Source organism: Poecilia formosa, unplaced genomic scaffold (assembly GCF_000485575.1).
Source record: "Poecilia formosa unplaced genomic scaffold, Poecilia_formosa-5.1.2 Scaffold205, whole genome shotgun sequence".
Taxonomy (NCBI): Eukaryota; Metazoa; Chordata; class Actinopteri; order Cyprinodontiformes; family Poeciliidae; genus Poecilia; species Poecilia formosa.
This window is the reverse complement of record NW_006800144.1, coordinates 682,967-706,049: the sequence shown is the minus strand read 5'-3', so window position 1 is coordinate 706,049 and position 23,083 is coordinate 682,967. Positions and strand designations below refer to the sequence as shown.

General features: G+C 40.2%; 2 protein-coding genes and 1 long non-coding RNA gene across 8 annotated transcripts in view; 1 reads left to right on the top strand and 2 right to left on the bottom strand.

Moving 5' to 3' along the window:
• The window catches only part of LOC103148434 (phosphatidylinositol transfer protein cytoplasmic 1), a 69,517-nt gene extending 49,445 nt beyond the window's left edge, over positions 1 to 20,072 (top strand). For 2 of the 3 annotated variants that reach the window (XM_007567209.2, XM_007567208.2), the window contains exons 3-9: positions 4,466 to 4,554; positions 5,983 to 5,990; positions 7,264 to 7,335; positions 10,718 to 10,813; positions 11,581 to 11,736; positions 13,058 to 13,121; positions 15,289 to 20,072. In XM_007567209.2, coding sequence (XP_007567271.1) covers positions 4,466 to 4,554; positions 5,983 to 5,990; positions 7,264 to 7,335; positions 10,718 to 10,813; positions 11,581 to 11,736; positions 13,058 to 13,121; positions 15,289 to 15,644 — 841 coding nt within the window. In that variant the 3' untranslated portion in view covers positions 15,645 to 20,072. Of the gene's footprint in view, positions 1 to 4,465; positions 4,555 to 5,982; positions 5,991 to 7,263; positions 7,336 to 10,717; positions 10,814 to 11,580; positions 11,737 to 13,057; positions 13,122 to 14,126; positions 14,267 to 15,288 lie in introns of all 3 variants that reach the window. The other variant, XM_007567213.2, reaches the window with a different exon arrangement.
• Positions 4,928 to 11,653, bottom strand: LOC107838049 (uncharacterized). The gene is made up of 2 exons (XR_001664109.1): positions 11,566 to 11,653; positions 4,928 to 6,008 (listed from the first exon to the last, which is right to left on the bottom strand). It is a non-coding gene; the product is annotated as an uncharacterized LOC107838049 (long non-coding RNA).
• A 1,413-nt stretch (positions 20,073 to 21,485) lies between the features above and the next one.
• Positions 21,486 to 23,083, bottom strand: part of LOC103148425 (ecto-ADP-ribosyltransferase 4-like) — a 37,580-nt gene continuing 35,982 nt past the window's right edge. For 3 of the 4 annotated variants that reach the window (XM_007567192.2, XM_016679216.1, XM_007567196.2), the window contains 2 exons: positions 22,616 to 22,748; positions 21,486 to 22,388 (listed from right to left, as the gene is read on the bottom strand). In XM_007567192.2, coding sequence (XP_007567254.1) covers positions 21,549 to 22,388; positions 22,616 to 22,744 — 969 coding nt within the window. In that variant the 5' untranslated portion in view covers positions 22,745 to 22,748 and the 3' untranslated portion in view covers positions 21,486 to 21,548. Of the gene's footprint in view, positions 22,389 to 22,615; positions 22,749 to 23,012; positions 23,069 to 23,083 lie in introns of those variants that run through there. The other variant, XM_007567197.2, reaches the window with a different exon arrangement.

The window sequence follows — 23,083 nt, the reverse complement described above, 5'->3', positions numbered from 1 at the left end:
TTTTTATTTATTATAACACCTAACATATCATCTGTGATTAAGCTCCAGTTTATAAACGCGTCCAAAAATGAAATTACCTCAGACTTGATCTTATTCTCTCCCTTTTAAATTGGAAAATGTTGGATTGTTTTCTCATGGTACTCATCAGTAAATTGCAACATGTGCTTTAAGTTTTGATGCCTGCAGATGTCTGAACATTGATTAGTAAAAGATTTATTACGGAGTGATTTATTACAAATCTCTGTGTCAGGTGTTTGTTTTGCCCAGCTTGAAGGATCGTCATCACGGCCGTCCTCTGCAGTTTTGAAACCTTTGGAAAATCGTGGAATTTGATTTTTTGTGATTTGCATATTTTAATTATGAACATGCGTAGAAACTCCAAAGTCGTCCAGCGAGAGTCGTTTGGACCGACGGTAATGTTGGAAAAATTTTTAATAAAATGACTTCTAAATAAAAGTGCAAATACAACAAATATGAAAAATATATTTACAGATGCTGTTGCTGAAATTTCACTGGTTAAAGAAGGAATTGGTTCAATTAAATGAACTCTACATATTTATTATTTAAAGAAGCTGCAGTAAATATGAGCCATAAATTAAATGGTTTCCCTTCAGAGGACTTTTGACTTTGTCTTTAAAATCTTCTGATTTATATAAAAAAAATAATTTTAGATTTTTTCTTTTTTTTGTGGCATAAATAATTCTGGGTTAATGAGTGTAAGAAGAACAGCCTAAAGGGTTTGGCACAGGAAATAAATAAGATGCCTTTAAACAAAACCTTTTTTTTTTTTTTAAACCTTTTTTAATATTTAAGAAACTACAAATAATTTAAAAAAAATGGTGCATTTCTTATTACTGAAACGCATATATCCAGTCATCCTCCTCACCAGCACACATTTCACCATGCAGTACCTTTTACGAGTTGCAGCCTTTCTAGAGTTCATGTCAGTAAATATCAAGCAAAGGTGACGGCATAAGAATGATAAGATGTGTAAGAAGAGGAGAGAACGGGCAGAAGGAATAATCAAAGAGTGAAAATGGAGAGGTGGAAGAGATTCAGTCGGCCATTTGTCTCTGGGCACAGTTTCCTGCGTCAGCGTTCACCGAGCTGGGAAGCCAGTTATGCTGAGTCAGCGAACCTCAGGAGAAAGCAATTAAAGCCACTCGGCCCGTTAAAAAACTGTTTGAGTAGAAACATATCGAGTGTTTTTGGTTAAAATTATGGACAAACAAGTCCAACTTTGATACTTTTTAAAAAAAAAATTTAAAGTATGACCAGTTCCAGTGTGAGAAACGGATACGTGTTCAGAAATAGTTGATTTTCGTACAAATGAGGTGGAAAGATCAGCTGTTTTGACAACCCTGAAGGTGAACGCACTTCATTTTCCCTAAGTGTTTTGCGTCAGAGATGGTTTATGACGCCCGTAATGATCGCATCTGTGCGGTAAAATTAAAAAACGCCCTAACTCCACCGTCTTCTATCTGGAGATGGTCCAAGTGCTGCTGGACCGCCTCCAGATAAAATTGGAATCCGCATGCGATCTTTGCTAATCGAATGCTAAAAACATTAAGCAAATGGAAAAAGATAAAGAAAAGAAAAAACAAAACACCGTAATCAGCAGAATTAATAACACAACTTTTGTTCCCATTTAACTGCAGTTACTCAAAATCGGTCCTTCGTCCATCTGGCTCTGCGGCAAACAAACATTAAACTGAGATTCACCAGCAGGGAAGTAAATCTGGACTTCATTTGTCACACTTAAAACACTCTTACCCCTACGTCGTCGCACGCTTTCACTTAATCTCACCAATTGCGACTTGATAAACTGTTATCTTTATTTAAATAGGCTTTTTTTTTTATTCTCCCCCCTCCTCCTTTAAAATGCAAACGTCTTTACTTGGCAGCATGGGCAAGAAACCGCCGGTAGTCTGTGAAATGAACAAGGAGGGAATGGGAGCAATCAACAGATGGAGGTGTGGGAGGAGTGTCAGTCTCTTTTGTTGGAGGGGGTGCGGGGGGGAGAGAGAAAATGAGAGAGGGAGAGAGCAATTGAGCCTGCCAGCGCTCACAAAATATCACAGCGGAGGACTGATTTTATTCACAGCTGTCACAATGCAGAGAGAGACGTCTTTTTTTTTACTTTTTTGACTAAGAGGCGTAGATGATGGATTCTACAGGAAGCGGTCCGTGTGAGAACAGTTCAGTTTAGTTCTTCGTCTCTCTGTCGGCTCTCTGGTAGCTTAAAGTCACATGAATGCCAAAACACGTTCTTATGTGAAGTTCCTGAGAGCACAGAGCTCACGTTGTCGATAACAGAGAGGGTCGGGTTGCCATAACAGACTCACAGGCTCAGAGGTTTCTCAGGCTGTTTGGGCTGTGCTCGAGGAAATAGTTTTAGACAAAGTTAATTGTTTTTTTTTCTTATAGTTATAGTATGAAAAGTAATCAATCTGGTGGAGTGAGTACTAAATATATCCAAACTCTCTGGTCAGGTCAATGATGATGACCAAGTATAAGTTAGTCTTATAGTCGTACATTTGATGGGAACCGTTTGTGTTTTTAACCACTGGGTTTAAATGTTTCGTCTCATTGGGGGATTTTAACTTTTTAAAGTACTATTTTACTTATTGGTTCTGTTTTAGTCATACCACCACCTGGATGTTTCTGATCGACATGTTTTTGTGTTTTTAGCTTCCGTTGGTTGAAGCAGTGCAACTCGGTGCCAGTAGCTAAATATTAATTGTTCACATGTTGTTTTTATTGTTTTTATTGTTTTTATTGTGACTTGCTGTGAAATGAATTGCCCACTGGGAAATTAATAAAAATTTGAAAATCTGACACCAGCTGCTCATTTGGACAAATGTTCCCTTTGGGTTTGGATGCTTTTCAGCTGGAATATCTTTTTCCTACTTTTTTAATTTTATTTATTTTTTTAATTTTCAGACAGTTATGATGCATAACCTGTGGAAACAATGGGGTATTTGTTTATTTTTTACTTATTTATTTCACAATTGGGATCTAAGTGGCTTCTCGAAAGCTCAATAAAATGTCTGAACCTACAACCCTAAAAAACACCAGAGGAGTTGAAGAGAGAGCAAAGAGCAGAGCAAGAAGAGGGAAGTTCAAACCGTCTCTTCCATTGATCTGAAAGGACCATTATCATATCCCCCTCTGACTTTGCTCCTGCATGTTTAGACTGCAGACTGTTTTGTGAATCGATCATAGAGATAGAGCAAACGGCAGGCGCAAAGGAGCTGGGAAAGTAACGGCGATGTAACTACTATGAAAACTCATATCTACTCGACTCATTTTAACTTTTTAACATTTGAATAATTGCAATCCAGAATGGTTTGTAGGGTAGAGTTTAGATTTTTTGGCCTGACCCAAAATTCATGCCAGAATTATGTTGCTTGCTGGTCGGGTCGGGCTCAGGCTTCTGTGGAGTGTTTAATAAGTTAATAATACATACAGCACAGAGAAAACCAAAGGAGAATGTACGATTTAAAGTTGTGTTAATCTACTGATTATAGTCTAAATAGAGGAGTAGATTGTCTAACCTGTTGAGGTGCAGGAGGTAAGATTGTAACAAGCACAGCGCACCGCATCAATCAGTCAATGAAGTTTATTTGTGCAGCACAAAGTCCTAAAAGACCCACAGTAAACAGCTGAGAAAACCAGTAAACATTTTACATTTTGTTACCCATCATGTGGCTCAGTGTTTCGTTTCTTATGTTTCAAAAGCTGCTCTAAACAGCTGGGGGGTTTTTAGTCTGGATTTAAAGGAACTCAGTGTTTCAGCTGTTTTGCAGTTTTCTGGAAATTTGTTCTAGATTTGTGGTGCGTAGAAGCTGAACGCTGCGTCAACGTTTGGTTGACCTGCGGGGTCTGGTAGGTTGATACAACAGCAGCAGATCTTTAATGTGTTCTGGTGCTGAACCGTCCAGTGATTTATAAACTAGCAGCAGTATTTTAAAGTCTGTCCTCTGAGTCTGTCCTCCGAGTCCCTACACTAAAGTGCAGGGACTTTAGTACCAAGGTGATTTGCTCAAAGGTTTTGGTTTTGGTGAGAACGCTAGCGGCTGATCCGCTCCCATCAATCACTCATCTCAGAAGATTTGCACCTGACTCACCCTGCGGTTACAACAAGCGACAAGATGGAGCTGGAAGACGTTAAGCAAAAGCCAATTACAGAAGAAGCTACGCAGTTTACTTAAATGGAACAAAATCAGTAAAATCTTACTTAAAATAATATATCAGGTCTACTTTGGGCTTGTAATTAAAGTCAACCGATGGGGTCGAATTGGGCTCAGGGCGGGTTGGATTGTTTTTTAGGCCTGATCTAAACACTATTGTAGAGTAAAGCAGGGATCAAGGTTAACCAATGTTGCTTTAATCTGATGTTGAACGTCTACGTCCTGACTGTCCCTCGGTCAACGTCTCCTGTTTCTGTCTCTCTTTTCCGCAGTAAGCTACCCAGCTGGGCCCGAGCAGTGGTTCCTAAAATCTTCTACGTCACAGAGAAAGCCTGGAACTACTACCCTTACACCATAACGGGTGAGTGTCCGCTGCAGATGTGCTGCTCCGCCGTTTCTCTAAACGCCCCGCTGTGACACTCTGCCAGGTACGGAAAGAGAATCGCGCCGCACCGCAGTCACACGGAGCCCGACGCAGCTTTCTGAGGTCACCTTCTCAAACAGTTTTCCGGGGTTTTTTTTTGTTTTGTTTTTGTTGTTTGTTTTTTTAGCCACAACACATTTTACTCACCACTTATCACTTTGCAGAGACACTTCACTGGATGTTAGTGGCGCATTGGAGCAGTGTGAAGAGACAAGGGAGGGAACGTGATCCAAACTGCTAATCTGCGCGGCGCATTTCCAACACGTTTTGATAAAACCTCGTGGAATTGGCTTGTCCAAAAAAAAAAAAAAAAAAACCCTGTGAAACTCCTGACATATGCTATGTAATTCGGCAATCTTGCTTGCAATTTTGGAGCAATGTTTGCAGCCTGGCACAGGTATTTCTTATTTATTTTTTGGAGTACAATGTGTTGTTTATTAGAAACTAGAGAGCACGTTTAACCCCTAAACTCTGCTTTCAATAATGTGAAATAAAACTCTTTTTTTTTTTTTTTTACATCTATGATTAGTCTATGGAGTGCAAATTTATTATCAGACGGCTGGACGACATTCATCTTTGCCACTTGCTAACTTCTGTTGCCAAACCCATTCTATGCAAAAAAAAACAAACAAAAAAAACAACAAAAAAACCCCGAAAAGTTTGGCGCTGCGAGGGTCAGTGCTGTGGAGAGTAGTTCGCCATCTGAGCAGCACAAAGCTGCTGCTGGGGGAAAAAAGCTACAAAACGACCCCACAAATATCACAGTTTTGGTCCCTTGACACACACAAAAAAAAAACATTTCTGTCTTAAATTTTTTTTGGAATGGTCTTAAAAAAACATCCTTAAACGTCTTAAATATGAGTTGGTGAAACCTGCATCAAACCTGGTAAAACTTTAGTTCAAAATCTGTAAGACTTATTTTTTTTTAAAGTTATTTGTTTTACTTTTTTTTTTTTTTGTTTTATCTGTAATCTGCGGTTGCCATGGCAGCGCGTACGGTCGCAGCGGCTTACTGCTCTACTTCAATGCCCATTTCTTTTTCTTTTCTCGTCATTTTCCTCCGCTTCCTTCTCCACCTTTAACGCTGCTGTCTGTCTGCTCAGTGATGAACAACAGTAGATTCTAATTTGTTGACTTTTTAAAATCAGTTTTAATGTCTGTTATGAGTTCTTACTTGTTGAGCTCTTTTGACGTATTTAATCCTATAAAAAGGCCGTACGGATAAGCTCAACTTAAATTCCCCTTTTCTGTTGTCTATATTCTCAGCGTAAATGGATTCATGGCTATTGGCTAACTGTGTTTTTTTTGTGCTTCTCTTCTGCTCCGACCTGACGGCCGTCTGCCTCGTCGTGCTTCGGTCTGAAGAATATACAGTAAGTTACGGTTTACACCTGCAGAAAACAAGGCAAACGACTGAGTGCAAGCAGACTTGACACTACTTTTCATCGATTTTTGATCACTTGTTCCTGTAAAAACAATTACTTGCACCAATTTTTTTAAAGGTCTTAAAGCTCGTAAGATGCTAAATGTACAGTTGGGGAAAAAAAACAAAAAAACAACCTGCGTAGATAAAACTTGTGGGGGTGAAAATCCCCTCCACACTTATCAAAATGACTTGCAGAGCACACAGAACCGCGAATACCCAGCATGCCTCAGTCTGTGTGGTCTGTCTGTAGCCCACAGGATACGTCGGGCCTTGGCTTTAAAAAAAGCTCACATCGAAAACACATCAGCATATTGTGAGGCCGAGCTGTAGGGGCTGCAGTAATTCAGAGTTAAAAATGCAGACTCTGTGAGTCACTTCATTTTTATTTCATATGAAAAAACTAACTACTTTGACAGCAACAGAATGCTTGTCATTTTTTTTTCCATGTAGGACTATTCAAGAGCTGCTGCACTGCAAACAAATCCACAGATTGTTGTTGTTTTTAGTCAGTTTGCAGTTCTAGCGCCAGCTTTCTCGTTCCGGCGTAGATTAAAAGCGCCCACATGAAAGCATTTTGAGATGTGATAAATAAATGGTGTGACACCAAGTATTTTTTTACCCCTTTGAGGTCGCAAAGACACAAAATCTTACAAAGTACTTTTTGTCTGGTTTCTAGTGCAAATATCTTTGTACATATGAAATAAGACTAAACTAACTTCAAGGTAACTTTTCAAGAATATATAAGAGCTTGTTTTAAGCCAAAAAAATAAATACTAGCAGATTATTTCACCCGTCACACGGAAAAAATATCTTATAAGTTAAATTATCTGCACTTTTTCATAAATATTAAGGAATTGTTTACTTAAAACACGCTCCTATATTGTGCTGAAAAGTTACTTGTAAGTTAACTTTCTCTTATTTCAACTGTAATAAGATATTTGCACGAGAAACTGGACAAAACAAGAAACTGTGGTAAGATTTTGTGTTTTTGCAGCGTGTAGAGCGGCTGACCATAAATCTGCCTGTGTGATTGGATTGAACGGACAAATTGTTGAGAATTTATCTGATACGAATGAGGAGAACTGAGTTGAACATATGAAAAAAGCTGAAGGGGTATGAATAAGATAGTAGGCCTGCTATAATGGTGCAGGGACGGAAATTTCCCTCAAGAGGGATTAAATAACCGAAATATTTCTTTTCTTCTTTTTCCTCGTTCGCAGTGCTCATTCCTGCCCAAGTTCTCCATCCACATAGAGACAAAATATGAGGACAACAAAGGAAGCAACGACAACGTAAGTACAGCGGGTGTCACCTGCTCTCTGGAACAAAACGGTGGGGCCCAGATAGTTTTGTTTTCGTCGTCGTATTTACAGTTTCACGTTTCAGGAACAGGCGTCCGTCCTGTTTTCCACCGCAGATGGCCTGAAGGCTGATGGGGCCCTGATACTGCTGACGCTGCACAGGCCGTGTTTGTCCATGTAGGCAAATTTGTGATGTTGTGTTTGGTCTCAAATCGACTTAAACCTCTTCTGTCATTAGTGACGGAAATGCCCTCCGTTAATCTGGCACCTTTTGGCATTTTTAGCAATCGGATGTACAGCTGAAGGGATTACGGTTTTCAAACCCGACGAGATTCCTCTTCACTGGCTAAAGTTATTTTAGGGTTATTTACACTTGACAGTTTAGTGGACCCGGTTCGATTGGAGACCAAAATTGCAATATTTGTTCCATTTTTCAGCTGGTGAGGCTCTCTTTCACACTGCACTGTGTCAAACGAACCAAACACTTGGAAAACCTGTTCCCCTCCTCACATGCGGTGGCGCTGCACCAAGGAAATGACACAAAAACCTCCGAAGAAGACATGAACACAACTTCCTTCTTCGCGAAACATAAACAGAAATGGCGCGGCGTCGGATTTTAGCGGTTGTAGGATTTTTCCTTTGCCTTTGCTAAAAAACCACGAGCCACTTCTCCCTCTAGCGTAGACTCTCGTGTTTGTTTTCGAGTTTTTTTGTATTTTTTACGAACTGAGACCTTACGCTTTTAGGTGGACGAGTGTTTGCACATTCACACCTCTAGACATACAAACTAGAATTGAGTTGAAGCGGACCAAACAGAAGTACTGTGAGTGCACCTTCAGATTTAAACGTCTTCTACCTCAACATGGCCTGAATCGTAGCATATTGTTATCTCTGTGCCTCGACTCAAACTCCGCTGCATCCGACGTCAGCACGGAGACCCAGTCGGTTAATTAACCGAGCTCCCCTCGCGCTCAATACTTTCATCTTAAAACAGCGCGTTTTGCCTCTTCTCTGTTCTCTTCCTGCAGAAAAAAGTGTCCAATAAAACGAAGCGAGGCAGCAGATAGAACCGGCGTATAAGACGGACCTCTGCAATGCTGCAGGAGGGAAATTCTCCCAGGCTGCAGTGATGATTTACAGGCCACCTTATTAAAATGCCCAGTACACACGAAGCTTTGAGTTGGCCAGGTACTGCTCCAGTTGTTGGATAGTTAATCTAATTTGGTGCTGTTGATCCGCTCGCTCTGTGGGCTCCGGTTCGGAGGGGCATTAGTCATCAGGAGAAGGTGCCAGCGTCTGGACGCAGAGGAATGAAAGGCCGCCGTGTAGCAAAACAATCGACTTAAAGAGAGTTGACCTATTCAAAATTCTCCTTGTGAGTTACTTCAACAGTTCGGGGTTGGCGGGTGTCCCGTTAACATGTCTGGGTGGCTCACATGTCGTCGTCGTCGCTGCCATGCCGGAGGGGACAGAAACCGGCGCGGAGCTTTAATTCTGTTGCGATGTTTTAGATAGACATGTTTTCTCTTTGACGTGACAGAGTAATGGATCAAAGGCTGTCGAAATCAAATTCTAAAACCAGAAGCCGCCTTGGGCCGGTGTGATTTCCAGATAAAGAAAAGAAAAGAATAGAAGAAAAGCTGAGAGAAGGAAAAAATGCACTCAATTGGGGACGCCGGGCTGATTCAGCTCTTTGTGAATGTGAGCCGAGACGCAGGAATCCATGTTGTTTACCGTCACCGAGGCACTCCCGGTGATTCTGTGACGTTAATAATGCAGTTGCTGGTCTCTTTGTTTGATGTTGTTTGGGTAAACGAGCCGCTACGTAAACTAAGACATACATTTTATTGTCCAAAACGAGGCTCTGGACAGTAACTAAGTGTTGTTATTCATTCTGTCCTTCTGGCTCATTTGTTGACGGGAGCAAAAGCAAAAAGCAGGGACTGTTGCATCTATGAAAAGTCATGAATGTTTGGGTAGGAATGGAGTGGAATTAATGTTGAACTTTTTAATTGAAGAATTTGCTTTCAATAGCCACAGGACTATAGAAGGTGAAACGCCATTTCTTTAAGAAGGTTTAGTTTTTAATAACCTGGTAAAAACTGGTCCACTGTTCTACGCTTCTCTTCATACAGAGTGTCTGGATCCTTAGAGAAACGATTGGTTCCACATGGCATGGACTTTGTTGAAGTTGTAAATTTTATTGCTAAAGTTTGCCTGCTATGGATGTAATGTGCTAGTTTGGCGCTACGAAACCTTACCGGAAGTTGCCTGCAAGCGAGGCGGCTGTTAACGTCACTTCAATGTTTGGAAGCTTGGCCAACAAGGACAGAGCGGCTTCGTTCACTTCCTCCGCTAACGTTGCTAAAGCTACAGGCAGGTGGAAAACGGACGTCTGCTGGAGAAATCGAGCTCAATGGGAGAAAGCCCAGGCAGAGGAGAGAGAAATGAGAATTGAGCGGGGGAAAAAATTAATTGAAGGAAACGACATGAAAACCTCTGAAGAAGACGTTCTTCACAAAACGTAAATAAAAATGCAGTGGCGTGACATTTGAGCAGTTGGAGGATTTTGTTTGTTTCGCCGGTAGCCGAACCGCATCGGAGTCACGTATTCACATCTCAAATGAAGTGGATGTTCTAGACAAACAAAATAGAGTTCGACTAAGACAGAGTAAAAACACACAAAAAGCCCTGCTACTGGAAACCTTTAACCCAGGTGCTATTCAGCTTCCTCCACATGTTTCACATGATTTTGATTAAGTGCCACTTTGGGTCCTAGGTCATCAAATTCAGTGTTCAGAAACTGTTTCATATCTCATTTATGTTTGTTTTCCCTAAATCTCCTCCTCTGCCTCGGATCCTATTCAGAATGTTAAAATGAGAAAATAAGGTTTTACTTACTCACGTGTAGACAAATTATTTTGAGCCCTTTCATAGTTGAAGCAAAGAGGTTCATTTACCCTTTAATGTTTAACTTTAAAGCTTGTGGCATGAAATATTATGCTGTAATTCAAATCTGGGTAATTAAACATGTGCAAAACACTCACAGAGTTTGAATTACAAACACTGGGAAGGCAAAAACCAAAACAGAAAGCTTTCACCTTTTGTGGCATCAGCTGACTAAACATATGACAGTAATTGAAGTCAGAGCTGTGTTATTTAGTGCAATAAGCAGCTGAAGAGGTGAGCTTAGTGCGACCCCTAGTGGCTGGACACACCATGTCCTTCTGAGACTCAGAGTGACTCTGAGAATTTCCTCCAGCGTTTGATTCGTCCGTTTTTATGATGGGAGGCGAGTCCGACTGGAAAATAAATGTTGAATTTAGCATCAAACAACAACAACAACAACAACAACAAAAATTGCTGTTTTCAGATCTTTGAAACCGAGCTGAAGGACCAGGAGAGGGAGGTTTGCTTCGTCGACATCGCCTACGATGAAATCCCTGAGCGCTACTACAAAGAGTCCGAGGTGAGCGCGTGTGTGTGTGGGAGTGTGTGTGTGTGTGTGGAGCCTTACGAGTACAAAGACGGAACACAATCGGTACTACGAAGCGGTGTTTTGTATGGATTGATGTCGTAATAGTCGGGTCAATGTCGATATCAAGTTTATTTGTATAGCACTTTAAAAACAGGTTTAAAACTGCACCAAAGTGCTGTGCAAAAATGATAATACAATAAGCTGATGAAAAGAAAAGGAAAAATAATATATTTATATATATGTTAAAATAATAAGAGTAATAAAAATTAAACAACAACAAAAAAGAAAGATTTGAAACCTTTTTGTAGTTAAATGGTCACTTTTAAGGGTTTAGATTAGACAAACTCAACTTTACACTGAAAAAACACCAAATCTTACCAAGTATGTTTGTCTATTTTCTAGTGGAAATATCTCAGTAGACTTGAAATAAGACAAAACTACTTCATCAATATCAAGGAATTATTTACTTAAAATCAACTTCTATATCTGGCTGATAAGTTACTTTTAGGTTAGTTTTGTCTTAATTCAGGTGTACTAAAATATTTGTACTAGAAACTGGACAAAAAGACTTAGATTGTGTTTTTCTCACTTAGGATTTCTTTTTCACCTTGAGGCTGTTTTGTGTGTGTGTGTGTGTGTGTGTGTGTGTGTGTGTGTGTGTGTGTGTGTGTGTCAGTATTTACTTTCTAGGATCAAATCGTGCATCTGTTTTGCTTGAGCTGTTGTATAAAATAAAATGTGACCTCTCCACCCTCCAGGATTTGCGATACTTCCAGTCGGAAAAGACGAAGCGAGGCATCCTGCAGGAAGGCTGGAGGGACACACAGGAGCCCATCATGTGCTCCTACAAACTGGTCACAGTCAAGTTTGAGGTGTGGGGCCTGCAGACACGAGTGGAGCAGTTTGTGCACAAGGTGAGAGGTCAGCAGGGGGGTGAGGAGAGTTAGACAGTAAAACAGTGACAAACCAACACACAAATTATTCACCTGGCAGATTTTTCCCTGCAAATCATATCTTTTTAAGAACTCCGTCAGGCTGTTTTATTACTATTTTTATTTTTTAAGTGGTAAATTCAAACAATTTTCTAGAGAAGCTCCTCCAACATCAAGTTTCTGCTTCTAAGATGAATTCACATTCAGTTATGATGATAGATTTAATGTAAAACATTAAATCTAAGCAACTCAATGCTTCTTTATAAAATCAGTAAAGTTATTAAGATTAATGTTTCCGCTCCCCGTATGAAAACTGGGAGATTTGTAGTAGCCTGGAGGAGTAAAAACTACCCAAGCGTAGTTTAAAAAAAAGTGTTTTTCAGAAAATGTTTTATGAATAGGAGTCAAAGTCTTTTTAAAAAAAATTGAAAACCCCCTAAAAGTTAAAATAATAAAAAAAAGAATGAAAGAAGTACAACTAAACCTGAAATATATAACAATGATATTCCATTTAAATGAACACAGCCAAAGTTAACCTGAGATCATTTTAAAATAACACCAAAGACATGTCCAGGAATCCATGAGAGTTAAAGTGCTTTCATTGTAACTCACTAATTGAATCTGCATTGATTGAGCTACGTTAAAGTATCTACAGGTCCAGGATCCTGGAGTTTAATATTTCCTTCCAAAAACAAAATGTTTCTAAACCTGCTCTAACGCATAACAAGTTGGGTTAGAAAAGCTCTGGTAATGTTCAACAACATTCAGATAAACTGATTCCCTCCTGTTTTCATGTGAAGCTGTTTGCTAAAGTGCTAGCGCTAGCATGATAGCAACTTCAACTACAGTGTACTAAGTGAAACACGGCCTGTTTAGATTTATGTTTGAAAACAAGCAAAATGTCGATCTGTTTTCACAAAAACAGCATTAGCCTACTCAGAATAGTAACTTTAAATAAAGAATTAAACCACAAATTGAATATTTAAGAAAAAAAAAAGAAAAGAAATTGAACCGTATTGTTCCCCACAGCAACGTTTCCATTATTCTCTGCTGCGTCTGCTTGGTGCGGAAAACCATAAATGTTACTTTTTACAATGTTTTTCTTTTTGGTGAACTTCAGATCTCTGATGTGGCGTTGTTATGTTTTGATACAGTTCAAATAGCTGCATGTGAAGATCATCCTGAAACTTTGTTCCAATTAAAAAAACTAATCATGCAAACAAAACAAAAAAGATTAAAATGTTGCATTGCTTGCAGTGTGTAGATAAAAGCAGTTTGACCGTGTGTTTGTTTTGTGTTTTAGGTGGTCAGAGATGTGCTGCTGCTGGGACACAGGCAGGCGTTTGCTTGGGTTGATGAGTGGATAGGTACAGCTACAAGCACTTTTTTTTTTTAAATAACCTGTTTTGTATTTGTCAGCATTTTTTAAAATTATATTATTGTAATTGGTGATGCATCCCACCGGCATTTAACAAGTTTGTGTACAGACAGCATGGATCCTCCGCTCACTACTAACCCACCAACGCCAAACACGGCTACCACCATCAGCCTGCTTCAGTTAAAGAAAAATTCAATATAAAAAATATTCTCTCATGTTTTGGGAGAGAAATTCAAACCAATTAGATTTGATAAAACATCCGTAAAATGAGCATTGGATCTCATATTTTCTGTTTTCGAGGAAGCTTCTGAATAATTTGTCTTACATGAGGGCGTCATTGAAAAGCTGAAACTGGTGCAGTTGGTGTTGGTTCTGTCCGTTTCCTCGGCTGCACAACGGGCCGCCTTGTGTGCGCCTCTCAAGTGGCTGCAGCACATTTACTCCTTCTCAGCTCTTCAGCTTTTTTTTCCCTTCATAGCTGTGGGACACACACACACACACACACACACACACAAATACAAAATAAGGCTGTTATCTTTACCCAGAAAGATTCACCACTCCTCTCCACAATAACCACTAACCTCAATACTCCCTCTTCTCTGAAACCTGGATGCTTCTTAATGCTCTTAAAGTATTTTTCCCTTGTGAAATTACTTTCTTTTTTTTCCCCCATGGGAAAAAAAATTGAACCTTTTTCATTTTTCTTTCCAACGATTCCACCTCCTCTTGCTTATCCCTTAATCTTGAATCATCCCCAAAGCTTCTCCATCTCTCCCCCCCACCTCTCCTCTCTCTCTCTCGCTCCCTCTTGGCTTGGACTTGTCCTTCACTCTCTTTGGGTTCTGGGCAGCTAACACTTTACCCGCTAGCAACATCGCTAACCCCGCCAGCGAATCCTTCCCTTCTCTTAACCGCCTGTGAGCTGGGAAGCCATGATGGAACGGTACCAACGTTTTGACCTTCATTGCACCCCTACTTCCCTCACCTTTTGCAGATATGACTTTGGATGACGTTCGGGATTACGAGAGAAAAATGCATGAGAAAACCAACATTAAAGTTTGCAATGAGCAGCAAGAGCATTCCACAACAAACCCATCTTCCCTGGATGACATAGAGATCCATGACAAAGCAAGTGTATGTGCCCTTTTTTTTCTTTTTCTTTTTTTTTTACTCCATTTTTCCCTTCTATGTCTCATAATTTTAGGTGGTAAAAGCTTCATAAGGCATTACATTTGGAGCTAAAAATGGAACATTTTTTAAAACTAAAAGTGAGTTAAAAAAATAAAAACAACATGGTAATATAATATTAATACATAAATAGCAAACTGTGAACATAGAAAAACATGTAACCTATCCTTTGGTTTTTAAGCAGTGTTTTGTTTTTCTTTTGTTTGGTTAAGTTAACAAATATTATTTCCAGTTCCTGATTTCATTTTTAAACAGATATTTCCTCTAAAGGGGGAAGAATGATTGAACACATTTACCTATTCAGGAATTTATTCCTACTTACACATAAAGTCCATTCAGACTGGAACTGTTCCAGCTGCTATAAACGCTCACTTTGCAGCCTGCAATTTGTATGTGCAAACACCAGATGGCGCTCCTCTCCTAAAGCAGTCATGTTGAAGTAGAAATCGGGCTTCTGAGTCTCCAAAGGACCCTTCAATTAAAGTTTAATGATGATGGTAAAATGCTTCTAAGTAAAAATGCAGCTTGGTAACTGCACTAGTTTTCAATTCTGTCTGCTTGAATTTGCAGACGTCCTTTTAAAAGCAACATCCTGTTTAGTGAGGCCATCACCAGCTGACAAGTTGATTAAATCATTCTTTTGGATTATCAAACCAAAATGGCTCTGAATAGCTTTCTACTGATGTATATTATTTATTATTGCCATATATTCAGGTCACAACCGGATGATAGAAATAATTAGATTTCAAAGTAGGTTTGAATCGTCTGTAAGGTGAGATGGACCTGACATGGCTGGCGGCGTCTTTTCTGGGTACAGAAATGCAAAGGAACAGTATAACTGGCATCTCCATCCAAAACATGAACAAAATAGATGATTTGTAGTAAGATCCACATGCCAAGACAATGCCAACACATGAGCACACAAAAACACTAACCTGTGTATTGTCTCTTGTAAAATCTCTTTCCAGACATGACAATGGATGAGGTGAGAGAGTTTGAGCGAACCATCCAGGAGGCCACCAACCAGAAGATTGGGGTGTTTCCCCCATCAATCTCCATAAGTGAGACCCCCTTGTCCTCCTGCGCCCTAACCGGTCCTGCCAGTGCCCCGTCAACCCCGATGTGCACGGATGCACCCGAATCCCTCTCTGTCCCCAAAGACCGGCCTCGTAAAAAGTCCGCCCCCGAAACACTGACCCTACCTGAGCCCGTCCCCAGCGAAGCCGCAGAAAGCTCGACCCTGAACCAGTTACCCGTTTCCAACCATCTCCAGTCATCCACACCGCCTTCCGACTGTGACCCTGCTGAAATGGGCGAGCAGTAGAACAGCCTCCATTGTATACTTCTTCTTCTTTACCCGTTGTCTTATGAGCCCAATGAGGGTACCCTTGCCTCCAAGCACCAGTGCCCTGACTTTCAACTTGTTTAGCCATATCCGATGATCGACCATAATCTTTACCGTATACCAATCCCTCTATCGGTCTTCATTAGTGTCATTGATGCCATCCAGGCAGCTGCAGGCCCGGTCACCCTGGTGTGGCCGAGCGTAAAGTCAAGCGAGCCAGATGTCAGATCTTTTCTAATTAATGCATTTAATGTTGATCGAAAGCAAAGATTATTTTTGTTGAGTGGCAGTTCTTTTTGTAAATAAATCCTTTGCATTGTTTCCGTAGTTATGTTTTCTTCAATCAGACTATCTGGCCACGAATTATTGCATTTTGAAGTAGTTGCCTTGACACCACAGAGCCAGTGCAGATTCAGCTTCGATAGTGTTCAGAGTAATCTTACCCGTTACTAATCTGCATAGTTGACGGCATAATAATGATCGACTTGACGATTCAAACTGGAACTGCACAGTAGAAGTAGAACCGAACGCCGGAGAGGCAATCAAGTACATTGACGGTAGATCCGTTGAAGTGTTTCAGTAGCCTGGCGTGTGGATCGCACTGTACTCGTCGTTTCCTTTCTAAACTCTTTAAAAAAAATGCAAAATCTGTACAATCACGAAGAGAATGCACCTCAGGTCTCCCCAAACTCTACCCAGTTCGCACTCCAAAGGCAGGGACGCTGTTGTACGTCACTCTCCCCGCTTACTTGCCAAACCATTTTATACTTCCAGAGATGTTATAATACAAAAATATATGTAAAAACAAAAAACACACAAAAAAACAGCCTACATAAACCTGGGAATGTTTACACATCTTACACCTTTTAAATGAAACCGTCACTTTGTCTGCAGTTCCAGTTGGAGGTAGGCGGTTTGACGCTTGCAAAGTTTAATTTGTTCATCCTCTGTATCTGAGGACGATTAAGAGGTCGTTATCAGCAGAAGTGCACTGATTGCATTTACAAAGTCAGATGTTGCCTGAAACTAGTGATGGATATTTCATGTGACATAAATGTGATGCAGGCAAATCAAATCAGTAAAATCACTTTTGTCACATGTTGGGGGAACAAAACGCCATTTTAGGACAGCTTTTAGTCACCGACTGACCCTCGCGCACAGCAAAGGTGATGAAAAGTCGGAGCTAAATTTGAAAAGACGGGCACATGTGTCAAGCTGACTTGTGTATGTGCTTCATTAGGCGCACGGTGTGTGAAGATCGAACCTGCCAGTCCAGATTGGTGAAAGAAAGGCAGAGCTTTTAGGCCAAGCGAAAACATCAGTTGCAGACACCAGTCATTTATTTTATCTGTATATTAATGGACGTATGTCAAAGAACCAGTAGATTTTAGTACGCCGATCAATATACTCTTTGTTTTCCAGACAATATTATTCAAAGAAGGGGTTTTATAATGCTGCATGGAATGTTCACAACTTGTATACAAAATATATGACGTGTGATTATACTGTGTATGAATGGATTGTTGCAGTATAAGTAATGTAACTCATGAAAAAAAATGATGCTTCCATTGGAAGTCTGAAGTAATTTTGTACAGTAGAAGATCAGATTTTGACTGAAATGTAAGCATGTTCAGAGTATTTACTGTAGGCCTATGAACTCTTTGAACTCAGTGCCTCTGCATGCTACAATTTTATCATCACCTACCTGCGTGTACATCCAAATTTTATTATTAGCTCAGCTACAGAAATCCAAAATTTCATGACTTTTTATTACATGTACAACTCTGATGACTTAGAGACTCTTTGTGGGCATGAATGCCTTTCATTTTGGGGTTCTAACCATGGATTTATTTTTTTTAAGTACATGGTTAGAAGCATATTGTCCAAAGTGGAAAGTACCATTTCATCATGCTAAAAAAATGCAGTGTCAGCACATTTCACCAGCAAGTAAATGGACAGGTCTCCACTCGGTCTATAAACCTTGATTATAAGGCCAGAAATTTGGCATTATTGTCTACATTTTCCAATATTTGAGGATATTACAACCTGCTTATTGGATATGATTCTTTGCTGTTCAGACTGAAAACTTTCCCCACGGGATCACTTGGGTTTTGGTTTCTCACTTCTACCATCCTCAATTTTTCTTACAAAGGTTTACCTTCTGAGTTTGCTCTCATTTCACTTTTACGTCGATGTATGAGTTTGTCACCTGCAAACATTTTGAAAACACTTTGAAAAGTTCTTAGGCAACAATAATTTCCCTACGATATCAGACAGTGGAGAAGTTATCCCCATTCTACCAATGACTGTACGTCTATAGTTTAGCTTTATAAATCTGCAGTTGTGTCATTCTTTTGTTTTTAAAAATCATTGAAGTTGTTCCTTGTATCCTGATTTCAACGAGGTAAACAGTTTTGGGTAAACAAGTCCTGAATTGTAAAGACATTCATGCGCATGAGGAGTCTGTCTGAAGTCACCAAACTTTTTGCATTGCATTCCCTACACTGTAGTCTGGTAATCATTTGCAGTTCAACCTTATGTTACAAATAATTTTTTTAAGGTCTTGATGCGCTTTTTGTTTTTTTTATGATCTCTGCTGTTTTTTTCCAATAGACCCTCCTTCAGTTTTAAGTAAGACCGTTCCAACAAACCAAGTATTGCCACTGCAAGAAGATGCAGACGGGTGTAACTCGGACATATCAAACTATACCACCAGATTCTCAAGCGACAGGGCTAACTTGCTGTGTTTTTCATTCAATCACCGACGCTGGCGTAGATTTCTCAGTCGTCCAGGACATGACGGTCCTAAGTGCTTGAGTAGAAGGCAACTGGACTTCTCCTGTCGTTTCTTGTCCCGGTTCACACCATGGTGACCAAAACACATGTCTTAACAACAACGTTGTCTTCAATTGTCCGGTTAGTGTGATTGTTCTATGATCCATAAACTTGTTACTTCCAACCATGTTGAGAATTGAAGAAGCCCCTCTGAATGAGCGACGAAACGTCTTCACGAAACCAGAGAAGTCCAGTTCTGCTCAAGCGCGTAGGATTCGATCGCTGACATTACTCAGATGCATCCTGCACTTTCCAGTCTTTTACACCTCAATTATTGACAATGAAGGAATGTGTTTATTACCGTGTTGTGGGTTCGGTGGACCAAAAATCCGCTCATATGGCACAGCAACTTTGAAGAGACAGGCTTAAAGAGAAGATATTCAGTGGTCTTACCATAGTATTTTGTCGATAATTTGTGTAGATTTTCATTTAGATGGAGAGAGAGAAGAAAAAAATAGATGAAACTGTAGCTATTTATTTGTAACCGTAGCTTTTGTTGTTGCCTTTTAAGGATAAACAAATCTACATACCAGTCATTGGCTGTCTGTTTAGATCTATTTTGTATAGATTATAGATGCTTACTAGTCCAGTATCGACCACCTCTCTTGTCAGGTAAACATCGATCCAGGGACATGTTTGATCCACCTTGGGCTATTAAAATAATGCAAAGTGTATGTGGAACGTTAATCTCTGCTCTGTTTAAAAGAGTAACCCGATAGCTCTTGTAAATACGGCTGTTAATGATTAATATTGTAGATTTCTTATGTTGAGCCTGCTCTGGGTTTCTTTACTGATGTGCCATGAATGTGTTGATGGACTGAAAATGGACAAGGTCAATCTTTTTTTTGTGTGTGTGTGTGAGATGAGGGTTTGTGAAGCTTTCACAGACGTGAATTAAACGCTTTGATTTGAGTCGGGCTTAATGTGTTTTTATCAATGAAGTTGCTATTCTGATATTAGTTCAGTTTAATTCTTTTCATTTAAATATCGAGATTCTTTGTAGTGCTGCACTTTTTTCTTTTTTTTTCTTTTTTTTGCTGTCCAGTTGCTTCTAATGAAACCCCCCACAAGGGGGCGTATTATTTCCTAAGTAGTAAAGCAAATGGATGCTTTGTGGCTGCTTTGACGTTTTACCCGCCTTGTTAATTTCCAGGCAGATGACGTCTCCTTTGTTCTTTTTAAATAGTAAACTTTGCTGTTTGATTTTAGTGATTGCTGTAATGCATTTCATTCCTCTTCACCTCCCGATTCGGTTTGCGCTCAGACAAGCTGGTTTGCCGTCTTCTGCTCTCTGGAATCTGTCTCATGAACTTCGAACACGTCCGACTTAAAGCTCATCTCAGCGTCTGCTTGAATATTCAGGTGCGCTTCGAGTCGATCCAGCTTTGTGAAACAGACCCCAGAAGTGCCATTCCTGTTTAGCTGCTGAAAGTCGCTCTTTGTTCTTCCACTTGGAATATTGTATTGTACTTGGTATATTTTTACTGCCCTTTGAGGTTTATTTGGTTCTTTGTTGTAATTATTGTTTAACAGTTTTCTTAAACGGATGAATAAACTTTATTAGCTATTGTCGCTGTGTTATTGTTTTTATTTGTCGTGCATGCCTTATGGAAGCATTTTTATATTTGAAGCACACATCTGCTGTCAGAATTGGAGGGAAAACGTCTTATATTGAACATTTAACCACATAGCTTTCACTATATAACCATCCACTACAAGAGTTTAAAAAAAAAACTTCCAGCATTGCTCTAAAGATATTATTCCCAGAAGATTTTACTTATTTTATTTTTACAGGCAACAAAAGTCAGACGTGCAATTTAAATAAATATTTTCCTCAACCAAATTAGATAATTGTAGCTCCTCTCTCAAAGCACCTTTATCGCTTTTGAGAGGAGGGGCTGGAGAAACCGTCACATTAGGTCTGTTCACCTGGTCTCTCTTCTTTCTTTCCTTCTCATATCCATAAATGAAGCCCCTTCTGAACATGTCTTCACTGCAGCGGCTGTCTGCAGTGAAGACATGTTCATCAACAGCCTGCTGTCCGTGCATTATGCAGGTATAAAACTGGGCCGGGTCAGAATCCCAGCAGATGGCGGAGGACAGGCTCCGTTCCACATTTTCCAGGCACATGGATGCTCAGGTTGGGAATGACTTTGTGTTTTAAATTATTACGTCTGGCCGACTGTGGCAGAAAAAAGATCAGAATATTGTTGTCAGTGAGGCAGTGTTTGTAATTTAACTTTGACCCGCAGGCTGAACAAATACATTTGATCCCCAAATACACCCAACAGCTGAAAAGAGATATGTTGTCAACCCATGGTGAAAATGGGAGTACAACCAGGGGGCCTTTGCTCACAAGCTCTAAAGCAGGGGTGTCCAAAGTCGTTTCTCGAGGGCCGGCATCCTGCTCGTTTTAGTTCTCTCCCTGGTGGTAGCAACAACCTTTTCAGCTTGTCAATGTTCCTCTTAGGGCTTCTAACAAGCCATCATTTGATCCAGGTGCGTTAAACCAGGGAGAGAGCTAGAATATGCAGGATGCCGGCCCTCCAGGACCGACTTTGGACACCACTGGTCTAAAGAATCCACCTCACAAATTGAACAACTGCCTGCACCGTGCAATTCTCTGCCGCCAAAGAAGTCGAGCCAGATCATCACTGATTCCAATAAACAAGATATTTCAAAGTCTTTTCCCGTGCCTGGTATTCTCTCCCTCAGCTCCTTCGGGACGGGGGAGATCTCTTCTGGAGAAATGCGTTTTCCCAGTTGTCGGACAGCTGAATGTATTGGACTTGCACGGCATGTATGGATGACGCCTCTATAAACACCTTTTCCTGAGCGAGACGCCTCCTGGTCACGCTCAGGTCCAGGATGGACTGAAAAGAGGCGTTCACCACACTGTTCTGCAGATTGTTGGAGAACTTGCAGAAGTTCTCCTCTGTGTCTTCCATGTCTGTGTTTGTCTTGCAAAAAAATAAAAAAATAGCATGAGGTAAATGTTATTTATATCTTCTTTTTTTATATCTATTCTTGTATTAAGTACTAGCAGCATTACAGGCTATAATGGGATTGGACAGTGCTATGTGAATTTGAAACTCTGCCAGCCGAGCTGATTCTCCAGTAAAGCTTCACAATAACACAGAGCAGTAAAAGCGACAGAAGGACAAAACAAATGATGGTGACAATGAGCCAAAATCCCTCTGCAGGTAACACAGATATGGAATGCAACTGGTTGCGCTCTTCGTCATAAACACAGTTCAGATTACTTTTGAGTTTGTAGGTGATTTTACATGAACTGGTTTGTTTCTGGACGTCAGTGACTGTAAAAACTTCGTACGGAGGAATCAGGACTTGGTTGTTTCTTTTAAGGACAGAGTATTTAGTTACGTTTGCTCCAAAGCAAGAGTATACATCAAAACATGAAACATTTCCATCAGAATCCCACCTATCACAGCCTAAAATGAAGGTGCTGAATCGAACCAGGCCAGCGGAGACTTTGAGCTCCAAAACGGTTTCAGTTCTGTAGTTTGTACTCAGACACATCACCTGATTTTGTTTTAAAATTAGAATCGCCTCACTTAGAGAGGAATAAAGCGAGACGGGTTCGAAAGCGCGTCTTTGTTTCGGAGTTCTTTCTGCAGCCTCAGAGTTCTTGTTCGCCTGTTTCAGCACCTCAGCGGTGAACACGTTTAAAGCCAGAGAATGGCTTTTCTCCATGTACTTGTCTGCTGGTTCTTTCAGGTGTTGCTCTGCTTTGCTCCAGGCTTTGCTGAAATGTGTGCTGCAGGTGTGCCATTTTTGTTTCATGGCCTCGTCATTCAGAACCGCGACTTTGGTTGTGCAGCCAGCGAACTTGTCACCATCGAGGTCAGAGGTCAGATGCTGAGAACTCTGAAAAGGAGAGGGGAAAAAATGTTTTGAGAGAGCTTCCAAGACAGCAACACACGTGGAGAACTGTTGCACATTTCCATCTTAAAAATTGTCAAAAACAATCAGAGAAAGGCTTGTAATATCTAAAAAAGCTCTTGAACTTTAAATTCTAGATCGGTCATTTTATATTTATGATCATTTGGAGTTTAAAGTATGATTGGGTAAAAATAAGACAGACTGTGACTTGCCTCTCCAACAGTGTCCCTCCAACTGAGACAAATGTTTATGACAAAAACTACAAGCAGTCCTTCTAAAACAACCAAAGAAGCAATCACACATGCAGACCCCTTCTGTTGCCTTTTCTGAGATGGCATCATTCATCTGGGAGAAGAAAGAAAAGACATCCTGTAACACAACATAATCAGAGGAAGTCGAGACGGTACCCCGAAATCTAAACTCTTTTGGCACAACTTGATCTACTTCCAAGTAACACGGTGAAAAAGTCAGGTAACATGAGGAATTAGTGACCTATTTTGCCTTGGATTTCATCAACCTGTCAGATTTTTCAAAATATTCAAGCTAACCGCAGGCAGATCACATACAGAGCAGAGATACATAAAAGGGAAAATAAGTCTAATAACTTACCACATGCTGTTCACCGCTGTGATGAAAGCTATATGGAAATGTTGTGTGCTTCTGTGTTTTCTGCGTTTGAA